Source organism: Podarcis filfolensis (genome assembly GCF_964270895.1).
Source record: "Podarcis filfolensis genome assembly, chromosome: 16".
Classification (NCBI taxonomy): Eukaryota; Metazoa; Chordata; class Lepidosauria; order Squamata; family Lacertidae; genus Podarcis; species Podarcis filfolensis.
In genome coordinates, this window is record NC_139620.1 from 28,975,578 (window position 1) to 28,997,251 (window position 21,674).

General features: G+C 44.4%; 1 protein-coding gene across 1 annotated transcript in view; it reads left to right on the top strand.

The window, feature by feature from the left end:
• Positions 1-21,674, top strand: part of PPM1F (protein phosphatase, Mg2+/Mn2+ dependent 1F) — a 46,462-nt gene that overhangs the window by 6,366 nt on the left and 18,422 nt on the right. Inside the window, exons 2-4 of the mRNA XM_083590369.1 lie at positions 4,266-4,396; positions 15,873-16,075; positions 17,731-17,919. Coding sequence (XP_083446495.1) covers positions 4,266-4,396; positions 15,873-16,075; positions 17,731-17,919 — 523 coding nt within the window. The remainder of the gene's footprint in view (positions 1-4,265; positions 4,397-15,872; positions 16,076-17,730; positions 17,920-21,674) is intronic.

Below are 21,674 nucleotides of genomic sequence, written 5' to 3' on the forward strand. Positions count from 1 at the left end.
TCCAGAAGAAGGTGTGAAAACATCTTGAAATAAATAAATTAAAACCTCTTCGCGCCCCCAAAGTGCAACACATTGTTGTAAAGCTTGGGCTGTGTTTCATCCTTCCTGACACTCTTTATGTTAATGCAAGAAGGAGCCGAACAGTAGCTGCATATTTTGCATTCCTGCCCTGGAGCTGGAGTTTGTTAGAGAGCCTCTGTGAGGCTCAAAATTACTTATATCCCCAAGATTCCAAAACTGCCAAGACTTTTCCCAACTTTTTTTTATTCCTTTTCGACCACAAGAATTCTCAGGGATTGAGTCTCCAACTCTTCCACCCAACAGAACCTGGCTATCTGAGACTTTGTACTCTTTCTGTGGGTAAGAAACGTATGTAATTGGAGTAAAATTGCTCCTGAGAGCTCCTGGGTTTGAAAGAACAACTGTTAATGACTTGACCAGATTTGTTTTGGCATTTTACAAGTATGCTTGAACTGTTGCAATGGGATGTTCTGCAAAAGGGGACTCACCCGTAGAGCTTTCATTGAGAATTTTGGCCAAGAGATTAATCTCATCACACACACACCCCCCAAAAACCCCACCATCCTTATATTGCCCCCAAACCAACAGACTAACAGACAACTAACCAATTTATGGTAATCTCCTAACCTGTTAGCTCCTGTTAAATCCTGCTAACAGGTTAGGAGATTATTTTTGTCTGCAACTCCTTTACCATTAGCCATGCAGGTTTGGGCTGATGGGAGTTGTAGTCCAACAACACTGGGAAGACCACAACCAAGTTACCCATTCCTGGCTTAGATAGATACTGACTGAGATATAATAGCTAGCAATGCTGTGTACACGTCCCTAATAATTCATTGAACTTGGCAGAGCTTACTTCTGAGTAAGCATACACACAATGGTGCAACCCGTTTACTCATTCCAGGTGCCTGTAGGCTTGGCAGGCTTACTAGGTGGCGGAAAAGAGAAGCAGACTGAACACGCTCGTAAATTATTTGCAAGCCAACCCGAATATGATAATGATAGACCCAATTAATGGATGGGTACAAAAGGCTTGGGACGCGGGTGGCGCTGTGGGTTAAACCACAGAGCCTAGGTCTTGCCGATCAGAAGGTCGGAAGTTCAAATCCCCGCGACGGGGTGAGCTCCCGTTGCTCGGTCTCTGCTCCTGCCAACCTAGCAGTTCAAAAGCACGTCAAAGTGCAAGTAGATAAATAGGAACCGCTCCAGCGGGAAGGTAAACGTTTCCGTGTGCTGCTCTGGTTCGCCAGAAGCGACTTAGTCATGCTGGCCACATGACCCGGAAGCTGTACGCCGGCTCCCTTAGCCAATAAAGCGAGATGAGTGCCGCAACCCCAGAATCGGTCACGACTGGACCTAATGGTCAGGGGTCCCTTTACCTTTACCTTTACAAAAGACTTGGCCAATAGTTTAAGAATTCCAGCTCAAATTAAATCCTGAAAATGACCCTTCTCTTGTTTTGGGAGGTGGGAATCCTACCATGTGAACCTAGCTCAGACTTGTAAAATAACTTCAATAGCCTTCCTTCCTTCTTCTTTTTTTACTAGCCTGCTTGGGGCTGGCAGAAAAGGGACAGAGAGCACCATTCTCCTTGAAGCAGCCCCACTGCTTTTCTGCTAGGTGCAGCAGAGGGGTGGAGAACTCCAGCCTTCAGCTGTGTACACACCATACGTTAAAAGTACATTTAAAGCACATGGCTTCCCCCAAAGAATCATGGTCGTTGTAGTTTACCCCTCCCAGAGTTTCAGTTCCCGGCTCCCTTAACAAACTACAGTTCCCAGGATTCTTTGAGAGAGGTCACTTGCTTTAAAAAGCATGCATAGGCAGCCTTCACCTGCCAGCCTGCTCAGTCGCCTGCATGGAATTGCTGCTCAGCTATGGCTGTCCGTCTACTGCCTTAAATGTGCGCCTGCCCAGCTAGAGCTTGTTATATTATATGTTATGTTCCCCGGGGGAAGGGCAAACCATGAGATAACAGAATTCTGTTTTATCACTAGGAAATAGCAGTTTGCCTTCCGAAACCACAGATATATTCATGGCTGCCCCTGCAAATCTTTCCTCTCCCATTAATGGAGCTGCTTTAAAAAAACCAAACCAAAAAAACCCCTGCATCCGTTCAGCATTATTCCTTTTGATGTGCAGTGTGGCAGCCACATTCCCTATTCTCACCACAAGCAACGGTTGACTATTTTGTGACCCTTTCCCGTTCTTATTCCTCCTGCCCCACTATTTTTGTTTGGTTCTTCTGAATCTGTGCATTCTCCCTTTGCAACAGTGCTATGCACTCTTTCTCCTTATGTGAAAGAAAATGGCAACCACGAGTCTGTAAGTGGTGATGTACACAGCATACATTTAAAGCACCGCTCCCAAAGTGTCTTGGGAACTTTAGTTTGTCAATGGCACTGGGAATTGTAGCTCTATGAGGAAACTACCAGTTCCCAGGATTCTTGAGGGGATGTACTTTAAATGTACTGTGTGTATGCAACCGTAGCTTTCTGCAACAATGCTATTGATTTCATAGAATCATAGAATCATAGAATCATAGAGTTGGAAGAGACCACAAGGGCCATCGAGTCCATCCCCCTGCCAAGCAGGAAACACCATCAGAGCACTCCTGACATATGGTTGTCAAGCCTCTGCTTAAAGACCTCCAAAGAAGGAGACTCCACCACACTCCTTGGCAGCAAATTCCACTGTCGAACAGCTCTTACTGTCAGGAAGTTCTTCCTAATGTTTAGGTGGAATCTTCTTTCTTGTAGTTTGGATCCATTGCTCCGTGTCCGCTTCTCTGGAGCAGCAGAAAACAACCTTCCTCCTCTATGTGACATCCTTTTATATATTTGAACATGGCTATCATATCACCCCTTAACCTCCTCTTCTCCAGGCTAAACATGCCCAGCTCCCTTAGCCGTTCCTCATAAGGCATCGTTTCCAGGCCTTTGACCATTTTGGTTGCCCTCCTCTGGACACGTTCCAGTTTGTCAGTGTCCTTCTTGAACTGTGGTGCCCAGAACTGGACACAGTACTCCAGGTGAGGTCTGACCAGAGCAGAATACAGTGGCACTATTACTTCCCTTGATCTAGATGCTATACTCCTATTGATGCAGCCCAGAATTGCATTGGCTTTTTTAGCTGCTGCGTCACACTGTTGGCTCATGTCAAGTTTGTGGTCAACCAAGACTCCTAGATCCTTTTCACATGTACTGCTCTCAAGCCAGGTGTCACCCATCTTGTATTTGTGCCTCTCATTTTTTTTGCCTCTCATTTCTCATGTACTATCACTATCATGCTCATGTACACACTAGTACTGCGACTAGCACAATTGCTCCTGAAGAAGTGTGCATGCACAGAAAAGCTCATACCAATAACTAACTTAGTTGGTCTCTAAGGTGCTACTGGAAGGAATTTTATTATTTTGTTTTGACTATGGCAGACCAACACGGCTACCTACTTTTAACAATTGCTCCTGTTAAGAATAAAGCATGACTTAATGCTAGGCCAGATTTTTGGGGGGAAGGGGGTGTTTGTTCACCTAGCTCTCCACTTCGCTTTTTCCGAACAGGAAGCAAAGTATTGTTCATGCCAAAAGATGCAGTTTGTATCCTGCAGGAAATTCTGGGAGGGAAGAAGGATGCTATTGTTGACATCAGTTTCCAGCACAGAATCCAGTTGCTTTGAGAAAGAGAATAACAGGAAGTGCCTCGGATTAGTTCATAATAACTGAAAACAATCCCCTTGCAAGCATGCATAGAATGGGCAGAAGTCCTTCCAATGTAAACTGGATCTTATATGTGTGAATCCTAAAAATGAAATACATAGATAAGAGTACAGTACAGAATAAGTTGCTATGAGTTGTACTACTCTGGGGTGAACCGTGGGTTTGGTTCACTTTTTTTTTTTTTGGCACAGCCAAAAGAAGTTAAAATGTACCAAAAGATTAATACTCCTCATTATACAAATCTGGCAGTATTTACTTAATAGGAGCAGTATTGGTACCTTGTATTTGCATCATCCCTTCCTCCAAATGTTGAACAAAAAACCACCACCACCATAATAATCATAATTTTATTATTTATACCCCACCCATCTGACTGGGTTGCTCCAGCCAACTGCCCTGCAAATCATGAAGAATAGAAGTGTGCGTCTGAATTGTAAACATACTTTGTTTTAATTTAGACTTTTATCAACTGTTTTTCCTTTGCTATGCAGTCCATTTCAGTCTCTTTCTTTTCTTTCCGTAACAGGAATGCGCCACCACTCCTTGCAGCATCTTTGATTCATGCTGCCATCCGCGATATTTTGCAGGTGGATCTTAACGAGTTTAAAAAGCAGAATGTGGAAGGGGAGGAAGCTGGAGATCACGAGACGGAGCCCTGTAAGTATATTTGCCTCCCAAAGTAATATGGAGTCTGAGCTCAAGGTCATTACTACTCAAGTACTGTAGATGTAACTCAACTTCTTTTATTTTCATTAATTCAAGTACTGTAGATGTAACTCAATTTTTTTTATTTTCATTAATTTAAAACATTTTTATACCACTCTCCATCAAAATTGAGTCCAGGATTGTTTACAGTAGTTTATGCGTCATCCAGGTAAATTTACAATTCTTAAAAGCATCATCATTGGCACATTTTTAGTCTGAAAGAGAACAGTATTGGCACCTTGAGGGCATTCCACTAATGGCATAAAGGTAAAGGTACCCCTGACCATTAGGTCCAGTCACGGACGACTCTGGGGCCAAGGGAGCCGGCATTTGTCGGGTCATGTGGCCAGCATGACTAAGCTGCTTCTGGCAAACCAGAGCAGCGCACAGAAACACCATTTACCTTCCCACCGGAGCGGTACCTATTTATCTACTTGCACTTTGATGTGCTTTCGAACTGCTAGGTTGACAGGAGCAGGGACCGAGCAACGGGAGCTCACCCCGTCGCGGGGATTTGAACTGCCGACCTTCTGATCGGCAAGCCCTAGGCTCTGTGGTTTAGACCACAGCGCCACCCGTGTCTCTTCACTAATGGCATAATCACAGCCAAAAAGGTTAGCTAACACAGTGCAGGAGGTTACCAGAGAATAGCTGTAAGCTGGTGTTCTTGATGCTGCTAGATGGCAGAATTAGAAATAGTGCTTTTATTGTTTTCTGTCGTTTGAGAATTTCATTGCACAAGACACCACACAGCTGCAGAACAAAGATAGCCCTTGATGAAAACCGGCAGGTTGTTGCAACAAAGCAAAGGAGAACAGTAAGACAACATTGATCAGCATGACTAGCGGCATTTGGTCTTTCTCCACCAGCCCAAGGAATTGTTGGCATCCTGCTACAATATTTTGAAAAATGGGGACTACCAAGATCCAATTATCATGTTAGTTTTTGATGATGGCAGTGAAGTTGCTAACCAGGGTGGATTTGATTTAAATCAAATCAATTTAAATCACTAGTCAGTAAGGCTTGATTTAAAACTTTTTTTTACAGAAAGACTTATCCTTGCTGGTATAATCTTAATATTTACAACCAGATGAAGGTTTCATTTTTGTAATAAAAAATTTTCAGTAGTTTTTACAGTTATATACTGATTTGGTTATACTATAGTATTAGAAATACATAGACAGATAATTATGAAATTATTGTGAGGTTTAATAAGTTAACTGTTTATATTTGGACAACTTTTCTGCTGTACTTTATTGGAAGGAGAAAAATATTCATTTCCTTAATAACAGTTTAACCAATTTACAGTCATACCTTGGGTTGCAGACGCTTCAGGTCGTGCGTTTTTGGGTTGCACACCGCGCCGAACCCATAAGTACGGAACGGGTTACTTCCGGGTTTCGGCGCTCGCACATGCACAAAAGTACTAAATCGCACTATGCACAGAAGCGCTGAATTGCGATCCGCGTGTACGCAGACGCGGTACTGCGGGTTGCGAACGTGCCTCCCGCACGGATCACATTCGCAACCTGAGCATCCACTGTATATATAACTAAAGCAGTAACATTATAGCATATGTATCCATGTTTGTTAACTGATGTGGTTAAACTTTTTTAAAAAAAACAACACACACCTTGGACTGAGTTTTAGCACACATGAAAAACTTGAAACAAATCCTTATTTCCTGGTGAATAGCCTTTGGACTATAATGTAACCTAAATACAATAGTATAGAAATACTTTTTTCTCCAAAAGCATTTTATTTTAAAAATCCGATTTAAATAAAAAAAATTCGATTTAAATTTTAACATTCCACTTTTTTATTTTAAAAAAACATTGATTTTTATCCACCCTGTTGCTCACAGTGTTTCATGTTCAATTATTCAGACGGCTTGGGCAGTGAAACCTTTCTCTGCCATTGAAGAGAATGGAATGGTTACTGTATTTACAGGGAACCCAGTGGAGCCCAGTAGTTCCAATCCTGTGGGTTGTCAGTTTCTCAGCCTTATTTTTCTGTCTGCAGAGTGGGATTCAGATGGATGTAGGGATTAGATCCAAACAACCATGAGCAGAAGTGGGGAACGCCACTAGTGTGGTTCTGCGAACGTTTACACATTTGCACAGTGCTGTAATCAGTTGCAGTTATTCGGCTTATGCGAGACATTGCAAAAACTGTTGTATAAACAGATTAACCTCCTTAGGTTTGACCTCTCTTTTCTTGCACAGCGCTTTAGGGTAAAACAGTCCTTGGGAAATACATAGGAAGCCACATTATACCAAATCAGACCATTGGCCCATCTGGCTCAATAGATGGGGCTCTTCAGAGTTTCAGGCAGGGGAGATGTCAGGGATTTAGCCTGGGACATTTTGCATGCAAAGCACCATTGAACTGCAGACTTCCTGTGAGCAGGCGACACCCCCCACAAGCAGAAGGAGAACCTTTGGATTCAAGCCAGCAGTTTGGGTTTCATACAGTAAAAATTGCAAATCACCTGACAGACTAAAATGCTATACACATGCGTATTAACGATACATTTCCTGTAATGTCCCCCAAGATTTGATCTTCCTAGTTGGCTTTAATATCCTATTTGGGGGCAGTTAAATAGAGTGTTGCTTACTGTTGCGGAAGGATGTGGCTTTATGTCACGCAAGCAGGAATGAAAAAGCAAAAACGCCCTTCCTCCTTTTCTTCGCTAGAATGTGGTGGTGGATGAAATTGACAACGATGCGGCTAAGACTGCCGTGCAGTCTTAAACCCACATGTACCTAAACTGTCTTGAAGCAATCATAGCCACTTATTATTATTACTCAGCTCTATAATAATCGAGCCTCTCGCTTTCCCTCCTAACCATTCCTCTCTCCAGCTACTCTTTGTATCTGTCACCAACATTACCATCTGTTCTGTAAGCCGAGCACGAAGCCTTTGATCCCTCCCTCTTCTCCCTCCTACTCTTATACTTCTCTGTTCCTTCAGTTTTCAGGGGGATGCCAGCTCTTGTTTTACATCACTCATGCAAAGTTTATATCCCACCTTTCTTCCAAGGAGCTAGAGACCATGTGTGTGGTTCTCTCTTCTCCTCTCCTCACCCCATTTATAGACAGAACAACCCTTTGAGATAGATCAGGCTGAGAGGAAGCAAATTGCCCAGGGTCACCCACTGAGCTTCCTGACTGAGTAGGGCCCCAGGGGTCAACAAACTTTTTCAGCAGGGGGCCGGTCCACTGTCCCTCAGTCCTTGTGGGGGGCCGGACTATATTTTGGAAAAGAAATAAAAAAGAACGAATTCCTATGCTCCATAAATAACCCAGAGATGCATTTTAAATAAAAACACATATTCTACTCATGTGAAAACGCCAGGCAGGTCCCACAAATAACCCAGAGATGCATTTTAAATAAAAGGACACATTCTACTCATGTAAAAACACACTGATTCCCAGACCGTTCACGGGCCAGATTTAGAAGGCGGTTGGGCCGGATCCGGCCCCCGGGCCTTAGTTTGCCTATCCATGGAGTAGGGAGTTGAACTGCGGTTTCCCAAAACCTCATCTCTCTCTCTCTCTTCCCCCTGCTAGGGTGTTCATCCTCCAGCAAAGGATGTTGTTGAGAATGTATGCAGTCTTTCCAGGGTTGCAAAAAATGTTACAGCAAATTTGGTTGGGTTGAATTTTTACTGTTTGGCAAGGTGGCCAGAATTATGGCAGACAGCACCCAGAACATGAAGAAGGAGGCTGGGGAGGTTCATAGAAATGTAGAGGGACATAAATAGTCCCAGGAGCAGTAGGGAGTTGAGTCAAGGCCAAGGTGCAAGAATGCAGCAGTGGCTCCAGCTGAACCTTTAAAAACGCACACTAAATATTTTAAAACCGGTGAAACATGTAACAGAATCATGTGTCTGGATATGCCCACTGAAACGGGAACATTTTCAGCAGGCACCTAAAAGAAAAAACAATGGTGGCACCTGCCTAATGTTTAGTTCCAGAATACAGGTGTTGCCACCTTAAAGGAACAACTCTTTGCAAATGCAGAATGGGCATTGCATGGCACTTGCAGAAGTGCAAGTTCTGTAGCTCCAAGTCAGCACACGTGGGGCAAGGCAATCCCTTAAGAAAACTGGTCCCAAGGTGTCAGGGAACTGACATCGGAGCCAGAAGTGGAGGCAAGGCTCCAAAGCGATGCCGGAGAAGGGCCCAGCAGGGAGAGAGGGGACTCATCGGCTGGGGAAGGAAATCAGTGTAACACCAAGGATAAAGGGGGGCGGATGGGGGAATCGGAGAGGGGGCTCCAGGACTCTTTGCTGGAGACCAGCGGGGAGAGCACAGGTCCTCCGCTACCCACACCCACCCTGCGCAGAAGACTTCCGCGCAGGGAAAGTAGGCGTAGACTTGGCGTCAAAGAACTTCTTTGCTGGAAGAAGTTCAAGAAACGCCCACTGACGGATTCTGCTAGCGACTGAAACAGCCACGAAGTGAAGGGCTGTCCAGCCAGGAAAAGGTTTAACCAGGCAACCTCGCCAGGAGTGGCGGCAACTTACGCATGAGCAACCCCATATAACCATCACACAAGGCTTTATATACCAATAGGCTTTTTATACTCCATATACCTTGAGTTCAGCCTGGGATTGAACTGGCAGCCAGGGCAAATCTTTGAGCACAGGTGTGATATGCTAGGGGACTCTCACTCCTCCCAGCAACCATTTTGCAGCATTCTGCACTAACTGCAGTTTCCAAACCAAGATCGAGAGACGCCCCATGTAGAGTGCTTTGGGGAGTACATAATGATGGAGGTGCCCAGCATTTCTGTGCCTTAACGTTCCCCTCCCGTAGTGCACATGGCACCTTCCTTGGCTGAAAACTCTGATCTTGCTCTGGTTTTCTCTGTTTGCTACAACTTTATTTTCTCCACTGAAACCTCAGATGCCTTCACAACAATCCATCGGTTGTCAATTTGATTTTATTGTTCCTTGCGTTTTAAATTGTTCTAGACCTTTTTATTATTTGGTTTGTTTTGCTTTTATCTGTTGAGGGGCAATATATCCAGGTTATATGGTGTTCCCTACTCAGCCATGAAGTTTGCTTGCAGATATTGGGTGACTCCCCATCTCTCAAACTAGCCTACATCACTGGACTGTTGTGGGGATGAAATAAGAAGGGGGGGGAGACAAGCACTCCACCCGGAGCTTCTTGGAGAAGGATGGGATCTAAAAGTAGTATATAATGCGATGATCTTGCCAAATCCTACGTACAATTCAGTTCCTCTCTTCAAGCAATCTGTTGGGTAACTGTTTCCTCTGAATCAAAGTGAAGTAATAAGTTGGCTCCATCTGTTGGGGATTATGAAAACTGCATGTCATTTTAATGACAGAGAGAGCAACATACTGCATTTGCTGTGACTTTAGCAGCTCCCTAAAGTATTAGGGATGCGGGTGGCGCTGTGGTCTAAACCACTGAACCTCTTGAGCTTGCTGATCAGAAGGTTGGGGGTTCGAATCCCCGCGATGGGGTGAGCTCTTGTTGCTCGGCCCCAGCTCCTGCCAACCTAGCAGTTTGAAAGCACGCCAAAGTGCAAGTAGATAAATAGGGACCACTCCGGCAGGAAAGTAAACACCATTTCTGTGCACTGCTCTGGTTTCGCCAGAAGCGGCTTAGTCATGCTGGCCATATGACCTGGAAAAACTGTCTGCGGACAAACGTTGGCTCCCTCGGCCAGTAAAGCGAGATGAGCGCCGCAACCCCACAGTCGTCTTTGACTGGACCTAACTGTCAGGGTTCCTTTTTAAAGTATTAAAATCCATGATTACTGTCTGGGGCAACAAGCTATTCCTGAAAAAGATACGTGTGTGTGTGTGTGTGTGTGTGTGTGTGTGTGTGTTTGCTGGTCTGCACCATTACCCCCTTTCAAAGCTCCACTGGACTTTCCCCCATCCAAACACCACAGGTTTTTTTATTTTAGTGCTCACAAAAAAAGTCTGTGCCTGCAAATCTAGAAACTGTCAGGAGTTTTTTTTAAAAAACAAAACTTCTCTAAATGTGTACCAATAGTTATCCTCTGTTTTCCTTTGTATTGTATTAAACAGAACCTGTCCTAAGAACAAATCTTAAGAGTTGGCAACATATTTAGACAACCTCTGAGCAACAATGAGCTATTAAATAGCCACTGTGGGAGCCATGTTTCGTCAGGAATAAAAGTACAGTGGTACCTCGGGTTACATACGTTTCAGGTTACAGACTCTGCGGTTAGTTACTTAATTCGTTCCGGAGCTCCGTTCTTAACCTGAAACTGTTCTTAACCTGAAGCACCACTTTAGCTAATGGGGCCTCCTGCTGCTGCTGCGCTGCTGGAGCACGATTTCTGTTCTCATCCTGAAGCAAAGTTCTTAACCCGAGGTACTATTTCTGGGTTAGCAGAGATTGTAACCTGAAGCATATGTAACCTGAAGCGTTTGTAACCCAAGGTACCACTGTATCACTTTCTGCTGCTTCCCTTCCATGACCACAGCTTCCTCAGTGCTTTCATTTCTTTTCTGGCCTTGCTCTTTTTCTGAAAAAATCCTGAATGGAAGAGTACAGTGTTGTCTCGCAAGACGAAATTAATTCATTCCACGAGTCTTTTCGTCTTGCGCGGTTTTTCGTCTTGCGAAGCACGGTCCGTCGCAACTGCACCTCTTCAAGCGGCTTTAAGAAAAAAGGAAACAAACTTGCAAGACGTTTTCATCTTGCGAAGCAAGCCCATAGGGAAAATCGTCTTGTGAAGCAACTCAAAAAACGAAAAACTCTTTCGTCTTGCGAGTTTTTCGTCTTCCGAGGCATTCGTCTTGCGAGGTACCACTGTATAGCCTTATATTTGTTCGATCCCTCAGATTTGCACAAAACTAGGAAACTGTGCTGAGATTTTACAGTTGCTTGACGGTGTGCTTTTTGCTTAATTGCTGGGCAGGGATTCTTTTTTTTTTTTTTAAACAAAGTGCACATACTCTGTTGGTACTTAACCGGCATAGTAGAATCAGCAAATCAGAAGGCAGGAACAAGCTCTCAGCACCACAAAGCCTGGCTCAGTGTCTCATAGCAATTTGTAAGCAGCCAGTATTAAGCTGGTAGCCGTAGTCAGGTTGGATGTAACCGTTTCCCCCCCCCCTGAAATTCAGAAATAACTTGATTACTGGCAAAAAATAAGGTTCCTCTCAATAATGTGCCATATGGAATGAGTTACCAGCAGAAGTTGGTTAAAAAACAAACTAATTTTTTAAAAAGGGAGGAGGGCTGAATGAGCCATAAAGCTAAAGGAAGGTGTCTCATCAAGAGAAGCTTGTTTACATTTGGCAAACAGCTGTTGGGGATCCTCAAACAAGTGATAAGATCACATGGAGAGAAAGTTGGAAATAGTTCTAAACTCCACGCCTCCAAAGCCTGTCACCAAACAGGGCATATTTACAATTAGCCTGGAACATGGGGGGCTGCCTATTGTGTCAGACCATTGGTCCATCTGGTTCAGTATTGTTGATAACTGGTAGCATCTCTCCAGGATTTCAAAAAGGGGCAGCATCATAGAAATGTACAGTTTGAAAGGACCACGAGGGTCATTTGGTCCAACCTGCAGCACATAGTTATTCGCTCCTCTTTCTGGACGTGCCAGGGATTGAATCTGGGACTTGATGCATGCATAGAAGATGCTTTCCTTATGAGCTATGGCAACCAGGGAGTTGGGCTGGATCAATAGATTATGGTATATCATAGCAAGAAAGGGGTTTTCACTGTACCTTTTCTTATCTTACCCATGTAGCTGCATGTGGTGAGATATTTGTATGTGCCCCCAATTTTGTCAAAGAAAATACTAGTTTTCAAACCATACTGTTGACATGTGGGTCCATGGTTTTCAATTTCACACAAATTGTTTCCTGCAGGAAGCTAGATTGGTAAGGTCCCTGCACAAGGACTGAACCACATTGAAATGCAGCACCCGTTACCATCCCTAAATATGTGCTTATTATTTAAGGTGCACATTGCTATGTTTCCTGCTTTACAGTTAATATAGTGCAAACTAAGCATATTTATTCTCCAAAGTAAACCCCACTGAATTCATTATGGCTTGTTCTCATGTAAATGTGCGTAAAATGGCAGCCTTAATGTATAAATCTTCGAAATAGTCCCTCTTGGTTTAGGAGTCGGTTCAACAAAGCAAAGTTCTCACTTAGATCTGCAGTTCTATAACTAAAGAGAAAAGGAAACAAGCTTGCTATGCCTCATAATACCTTTCCAGAAGCAAAATTTGTTTTACAGCAGGAAACGTGTAATAAATATAATTCACTTTAATAAAGCCCGTCTGTCACTTCTGCAAAACACCTGAAGTGACATGGAAATCCAGCCCCTCCAAGTTCAGCACAGTTTTGTTCTCTTCTATTAAAACCAGTGGGAAATACCTGAAATAACTTGGCTGTTGGTGGTTTATGCCTGAGTTACCATTGGATACAGTTGTTAGCCACATTGTTATGCAAAGTATTCTTCCATCTAGTCTGGGTCACAATTGCTGTACAAGCGGTTTAGATTTTGAGATGCTGTGTCGGTACTGAGGATGGGACAGAAACGTGACTCAGCTTGCCTTTGAAGCCAAATCTGTCAAATTTGCAATTCTTGAAGCAATATTGAGGGCCAAAACACAGCCATCCTTCAAAATCCGCGCCTACTTAAATTTTGCAGTGCAGTCCTCCAACAGAACAGTGTTTACAAAAATGCATATATTAGGGTGAAATGGTCATAAAAATGAATATATTAGGTGGAAATGCACATAAAAATGAATATATTAATGAAAATAGCAAGCCATAATGCATTACAGTAGGACAAATTGCTTGCAGAAATGTGGTCAAAACCGCATACAAAAATACATTTCTTAGGAGAAGTTTGCACTACAGTGCTGAAGAATTTTATTTTATTTTATTTTATTTTAAATGCAAATTGCTGCAGAAATGTCGAGAACTGAATTTCAGAGTGGGGGAAACGAGAAGCTACAAGAACTAAAATTGACAGATCCCTCCATCCCTACTAGGGACTGCCTGTGTGCTTTTATCTTTATCATCATGTTGCCTGCTCTACCTGTACTTTTGTATATAAAGATATTATTATTATTATTGGCATTGGTATTCAAAATCAAAAGTAAGCATATCAGTCCGTAAGTTTAAAAAAATAATAATCAAAAATCCATCAGATGTCAAGCAAAGCCGGCAGGGAGGAGTAATGTTGGCTGATGCTAAAAGCCCTGTCGTCTTTTGTTTAGTCAGACTTCAGATGGAATGTGGGAGGTGGTGGCAGACAATTGGACAAGGCTCTGCTAGCAAGGTGCTAGGCAGGTTTCAAGCTGCGCCTAGGAAGGCTGGGTTGTCAGGTAGCAGGGCTGGCCCAAGACATTTTGGCACCTGAGGCGAACCATGAAATGCTGGGCCCCTCCCTGCCAGGAAAGAAGAGGTGAGTGAAGATCTGCATCAGGAATGCAAAGCGAATAAAGATCTACAGCAGGATCTGCTGCTGCCCCTGCGGATCCTGCCGCCTGAGGCCGGCGCCTCACCTTGCCTCATGGGTGGGCCAGCCCTGCCTTTCAAGGAGCAGGGGACACAAAATAAACCAATAGTTGGCACTAGGATTAGCTGGCACTCCTGCGATACTTTTTCCTTTCATAATGGAGACATTGGATCAAGCACCAGAGAAACGGGGGCATACCTTAAAAAAGTTCACGAAATGCTGAGGAGTTGCTTTAGGGGGCAGCATAGCTTGCTGACATTTTTCCAAGTTCTTCTTTTGAAAAGCATTTATGGAGTGTTCCAGTGCTGCAGTATTAACATAAGTGTGCTCAGCATCTGAAAACAAAAATGCACATAATTTTTTTAAACAAACAAACGACAAATTGGTGCACACTGGTTGGAGGTGGGGAGCGGATAATAGTTTCTTATTGAATGTGGCGCTATGAGCGTCAGCCAAAAAGTGCTTCGATCACAGGCAGAGAACCTGTGGCCCTCCAGGTGTTATTGGACTGATGCTCTCATTAGGCCCAGCCAGCATTGTCAATATTGGCAAGGGATGAGGAGGAGTTGCAGCCCAACAACATGTGGATGGCCACAGGTTCTCTGCCTGTGATCTGAGACAGGATACAATAAGGCAAAACGAATGAGAAGGGAGAAAAGCAAAATAAACAAGTTCAGGCACCAGCACGTTCATATTAATACGTAACAAAGTTACATCCAGTGAAATGTTTACTTTTAAGGAGGCAGGGCCAGGAGGGGAGAAGGCGAATGGCAGCTAGTCTCATCCTGCAGAGGGAACTTGGTTATCTGTTTTCTCCCTCTGATACTGTGGTATTGCCCTGTTCTAAACAACCAACACCTTGGGGAAATGAACAGCAAGAAGCACAGTTTTTGTATCACACAATTACCGTATTTTTTGCTCTATAAGACTCACTTTTTCCCTCCTAAAAAGTAAGGGGAAATGTGTGTGCGTCTTATGGAGCGAATGCAGGCTGTGCAGCTATCCCAGAAGCCAGAACAGCAAGAGGGATCACTGCTTTCACTGCGCAGCGATCCCTCTTGCTGTTCTGGCTTCTGAGATTCAGAATATTTTTTTTCTTGTTTTCCTCCTCCAAAAACTAGGCGCGTCTTATGGTCTGGTGCGTCTTATAGAGCAAAAAATACGGTATATCATAATTTCTTTGTGAATACATAATTTCTTTGTGAAACATGAGGTTGGGGTGAAATGCCCACCTCAGGTGGCACAGGTGCAAGAGATGGCACTCCACGTACCTCACGGTTTCCGCCGCCACCAGAATGCCCCCGGGGCAGAGAAGCCAAGCAGCAATACTTTGTGGAATGCCCTGACTCTTGCCCCTGACTCTGCCAGTGTGGGTGGGGGCAGAAGGCGGCAATTTCCGTTTTGTCTCAGGTAGCAAAACGGGAGGAGCCTTCCCTGTCTCCTACGCTGAGCAACACAACCATAAAAAGGTAAAGGGACCCCTGACCATTAGGTCCAGTCATGGCCGACTCTGGGGTTGCGGCGCTCATCTCTTTTTATTAGCCAAGGGAGCCGTACAGCTTCCTGGTCATGTGGCCAGCATGACTAAGCCGCTTCTTAATTCACTTACTTAATTCGTTCCGGAGGTCCATTCTTAACCTGAAACTGTTCTTAACCTGAAGCACCGCTTTAGCTAATGGGGCCTCCTGCTGCTGCCGCCATGCGATTTCTGTTCTCATCCTGAAGTAAAGTTCTTAACCCGAGGTACTATTTCTGGGTTAGCGGAGCCTGTAACCTGAAGCGTATGTAACCTGAAGCGTATGTAACCCAAGGTACCACTGTAAACAGGTGAGAAAAACCTCAATCAGTGGCAGGTTGAAGGAGAAAGCCAAATGATGCAATGTAAGCCCCCAAAGATGACTTCTCTCTCATTTTATTTTCAGTGCTGGATAGAGGCCCTTTGCAGCGCTGCTTCTTTAACAAACTCTGGGACGTTTGCTGCAAGTGGCAGAAGCAGCCGCCTCCACCACCGAAGGCGCTTCATCGCTACCTCCAAGTTTCCATCCATGCAACCCGTAATACCCGCCGGAAAATGGAGGACAGGCATGTTTCCCTCCCAGAATTTAATCAGCTGTTTGGCTTGACGGTACGTTTCTAGGGTGAGAGAACACTGGTGGCGTCAGGACATAAGTCCAGAGCGCCACTCAGCAGGAGTGAGCTAGGGGCAGGGGACACAGCAGGGCTGGCATACCGCATTTTGAAATAAGTGAATTAATACATGTTGCCATCTAAACTTTCATAATAATGCTTCAGATCAGTCTGAAACCTATTCCACAAAAGGTAGACTCTCCTTCCTTGGAGGTTTTGAAGCCTCCTTCAGTCATCCTGCATTTCAGGGAGTTGAATCAATGACCGTTGGGGTACCTTCCAAAACTACCAATTCTATAGATTCTGTGAAAGAGGGCGGTGTCCCCACAACACCATTACCTGCAGGAGCATCTCCACCCCCATCACTGAGATCCAGCTCCGAGGGCCTTCTCGGTGGTGGCACCCGCCCTGTGGATGTCAGATGTCAAGGAAATAAACAACTATCCGACTTTTAGAAGACATCTGAAGGCAGCCCTGTTTAAGGAATTTTTTAATGTTTGATGTTTTATTGTTTTTTTAATATTCTGTTGGGAGCCGCCCAGAGTGGCTGGGGAAATTAACAACAACAACAACAACAACAACAACAACAACAACAACAACAACAACAACAACAACAATGAAGTCCAGGGTTTAACATGAAGTAACTGCACAACTGTGAGAGAGTGCAGGTACTCACAGATAGGGAAGGGGCACAAGTTTAATTTAATTCACACTTTTGGAAGCACTACAAGAACCAAAGCACAGAAAATTTGAACCTTCTCTGAGTTTACAGTGCAGTTTCCCATCCAAATAACGTTTGCAGAAACATATATGCTGGGGTCAAGTGTCAATGAAGATGCATATATTAGACAAAAACGCTCAATTTTAGAGGAAATTGCGAAAATGTGCATATTAGGTAAAGTTTCTGGAAGTTGGATGAAGATCGCGACAAGAGTTCACACCAAGTTCTTTGAGGAATCTTTTATAGAATAGGCATTGGTTGAGCACACTAATCTCAAAACTATTTGCTAAGTTATTGTTCTGACATAATAAATATATTAATCTGAGTCTTGAAAATCCCTGCTCTCCCCCCCCCCCCGGACTAGTTCTAACTATTGTGATTTGGGGAGTGGGATTCAGGAAAATTGCTTAAGAGATGAAGAGGCAGCTCTAGGTACATGTCCTGTGCAAGACCATAGGTAGCCAATGTAGCCAATGTAGTGCAGCTAAATGAACGTCATTTAGTGGTATACCTGTTCCACTGGCCAAATGTTTTGCACCAGCAGAAGGTTGCTGCGTAAGAAAATGCGAAAGCAGGTCGCTGCTGATTTCATTTCACAATAGATTTGAGCAACCTATTGCACAGCAAAGTAGCACACCTGTTGTATTGGATTATTTATCCTGGTCTTGTTACTGTTTATGCTTTGGCTTCTAGGTCCCCCTTATTGGTTATTTTTCTACTTACTATTTATTTGTTTCATTAAAAAATTATATGCCTCTTGAGTGTAGAAAAACCTCACAAGAGTTTTATGGAGCGGGGGGAGATATAGCAATGAAATTATCACTGAAAAAATTCTTCAGCCCAGTAGGGCCATTCCGATACATTCACAGAAGAAGTCACATGTGGTCAAAAATTACCTTTGCCTTCTCTTTACATGTCCTTGCCTCCAAAAGGATGACGTGGACCGGGCGTACTTCGCCGTGTTCGATGGTCACGGAGGAATAGATGCGGCTAACTATGCAGCCGCTCACTTGCACGTAAATGTGGCACATCACAAAGACCTTCTGAAAAACCCGGTGGAGGCCTTGAGGGAATCTTTCCAGAAAACAGATGAAATGTTCCTTGCTAAAGCCAGGAGGGAGGTGAGTGGAGAGAGGCGAGTACTGCAGTAATTGTAGATTGTTGGCTCGCCAGTGGGTACAGGGAAGCTGAGTGCTGAGAAATGTGCCCTCTTGGTAATTGGCTTTTCTGTAGCGTTGCAGAAAATCCCAGGTAAATAATTTATTGGTTCACTTAATAGACTTTTGCCTAAGAATCATTCTCCACAAATAAGAGGAGGTGAAAGGTTTAATTTAGGCCAACGCTGATGGATGTTGGGGTCTTTCCAGAGGGGTAGACATGTTTTTTTTTAAGCCCAGTAGGTTCATCCAGGTTACTTTCTGTTCACTGTCACTCATGCAAGGATCCAGGGAATGTAGCCGATTCCTTCTTTCTAATTCAGGTAAATTGGGAACCTAAGCTATAACCAGGGTGGTTTCTCTTGTTTGAATGGTAGCATAGTGTGAGAGAGAGTAAGTAAGGAAACTCGTACAGCGTAGTAATGTAGATTACAAGGTGATTTGGTGGGCCAGCCATTCCAAAATATTGCTGAAATGGACAGGTTGCAAATCAAAGTGATTTAAATAGCAAGGGGGAAAATGCTTTTAAAAACTTGTTTTCCAGCTATGCAATTTGTATATTTTCTGAACAAGCATGTATACAAATTTTACTTTAAAAAATCAAAACTACATTGGTTTGCAACTATATAGAGCACTTTTTAGAACCTTGAAGCATAATCCAGACCTCTAATTGAGCTGTTTAGAAACAAGGTGGACATTCGCGAAGGTTAATCAACTACCATTTGACACTCCCTATGCACCTAGAGGGACAATCCCTAAGCACAGTCATTTAACCACAAAATGCCCAGAACTTTCCTGAGGCCAGACTGGCACTTAGTACTAGGGAGCAGGTGGCACTGTGGTCTAAACCACTAAGCCTCTCAGGCTTGCTGATGGGAAGGTCAGTGGTTCGAATCCGTGCAACGGGGTGAGCTCCCGTTGCTCTGTCCCAGCTCCTGCCGACCTAGCACTTCGAAAGCACACCAGTGCAAGTACCGTATTTTTTGCTCGATAAAACGCACCTGACCATAACACGCACATAGTTTTTAGAGGAGGAAAACAAGAAAAAAAAATTCTGAATGAAACAGTGCATGTATCATTTTTGTGTTTCATGCTGTGGCCACAGACATGTGATTTGACGGTGAGTTTGGGGTAGCCCAATGCAAAAATCCTGAGAATCCATGTGGATCCGTGCTTTGTAACCACGTTTTTGCGCCATTGCGGCCCCAGGCAACAGTGGGTGCGTGATTTTTTTGGTGCAGGCTGTAGCCATGGGCATGCTATGTGATCTGATGGTGAATTTGGGGTGACCCAATGCAAAGATCCTGAGGATCCATGTGGATCCGTGCTTTGTAACCACGTTTTAAGTGGGGAGGGAAGGAAAAACATAGAAGGGACAAGGAGCACGAGAGGGGTGTGCGGAGAAGCAGCTGGCTAAGAATGCAGGAGACGGGAGGAAAGGAAGGCAAAAGTTCCTCCCCACCCACCCAAGCCAGCCAGCGCTCTCTCTCTCTCTCTCTCTCTCTCTCTCTCTCTCTCTCTCTCCCCCACCTGCATGTTGCCTGCGAGTCCCTAGAAATTAGAAGGAAGGACGCTCTGCTTTCCCCTCTGCTTGCCTGGAGGGGAGGGGTTTTCTCTGCTCTTTGTTCCATTTGAGCAAACACAGTAACGAAACAGAAAAGGGTGGGCAGTAAGACCCTGAGGCAGAATGCAGGAAAGCAGCAGCTTCCTCTTTTCAAGGCTTCCCTTCTCCGGACAATTTGATATTTGCCTGATTTTTGCCTTCACTCGCACCAGTCGGCTCCAGGGACCACACATTCGCTCAGTAACACGCACAGACATTTCCCCTTACTTTTTAGGAGAAAAAATCTGTGTGTTATAGAGGGAAAAATACGGTAGATAAATAGGTACGGCTGTGACGGGAAGTTAAATGGCGTTAAATGACGGGAAGTTAAATGGTGTTCTGGGTTTCACCACGGTGTTCCGTTGTGCCAGAAGTGGTTTAGTCTTGCTGGCCACGTGACCTGGAAAGCTTCTGCAGACAAATGCCAGCTCCCTTGGCCTGAAGCGAGATGAACGCTGCATCCCATAGTCACCTTTGACTGGACTTAACCATCCAGGGGTCGGCTTTACCTTTTACCTTACTAGACAGAATAGTAGCTTTCCTTCCAATATATTTTATTTTGGGTTTTTTGACATGCATCTATTGACCTATATAAAGTGACCTCTGGGTGGTTCTCACAAAACAGATCTTCAAAGTTAAAACACTAGAAATAACACGGTGTGTGTGTGTGTGTGTATCCCTGTCCATGATCTTCACTCTTCTCACTATACCAGGATCAGCCACCAAAAATCTCTTCTCATTAATTACTCCAACCATTCTCCTCTACTGTCCCCATGTGGCTAGAATTCCCTCTCTCTGTCTGTGACGACAGTTCTGTCTTTCCCCATCTGTACTATCCATTTAAAGCAGTGTCGTGCCACTTTAAGCAGTCATGGCATCCCCCGAAGAATCTGCGAACAGTAGGTGTTGAGAGTTGTTCGGAGGCCTTTCTTTGCCTTAGGTAAAGTAAAGGTAAAGGGACCCCTGACCATTAGGTCCAGTCGTGGCCGACTCTGGGGTTGCGGCGCTCATCTCGCTTTATTGGCCAAGGGAGCCAGCGTACAGCTTCCAGGTCATGTGGCCAGCATGACTAAGCCGCTTCTGGCGAACCAGAGCAGCGCACGGAAACGCCGTTTACCTTCCCGCCAGAGCGGTACCTATTTATCTACTTGCACTTTGACATGCTTTCGAACTGCTAGGTTGGCAGGAGCAGGGACCGAGCAGCGGGAGCTCACCCCGTCGCGGGGATTCGAACCGCCAACCTTCTGATTGGCAAGTCCTAGGCTCTGTGGTTTAACCCACAGCGCCACCCGCATCCCTTTCTTTGCCTTACAGAGCTACAATTCCAAGAGTTCCCTAGAAGAGGGATTGATTGCTTAACCACTCTGGGAATTCTGCCTTTACCCTCCTTGATCAGAACACAGGAAAACAGGAACAGCTTTACTGCTTAGTGAGCTGGCACACTTTGTTCCAGCTGAAAAGTGCGACAGACTTTGCTTTTTCAATTAAACCTGATCGTTCAGAGAGAGGGGCTTGGTATATTCCTGAGTGGGCCACCCCCACCCCAACCCCCGCTTGATGAATAAAGCCCACAACATTGTTCTGAGAATACACTGCAAACCTCTTGTTTGTTTGTTTTAATATTTAATGCTTATAATTTATGTTAATGCAAGCACTAGATCTCTCTATCTGATTGTACCTTCTCACGTTGACCACTGCGGTGGCTGATTGTAAGAGATGTTTGAAAGCACTTAGTGAAAAGGGTATTACTGCCAGCACTGTATTGAATAGAAACAAACCAAAATCTTTAGGAGCATCTTCTGTTGCAATAGTTTTTGAATACATGAGTGGTGTCAGATGATACAGATAATTTGGATCCTTTCCAGTCTGGGTTTAGGCTCAAAATTGGGGCAAAACAGCCTTGGTTGCCCTGATTAGTGCCTTACACTGGGGTAGGAGTGGGCGTCCACAAATCAGAGGTGAAAGGTTTAATATAGGCCAACGTTGATGAATGTTGGGGTCTTTCTGGATATCTCAACAGCTTTTGATTTCATTGACCATGCTGTCCTTCTGGATTGGTTGTCTGGGATGGGACTCCTCAGAGGAGCAGCGTTAACAGTGGCTGCATTCCTTTTTG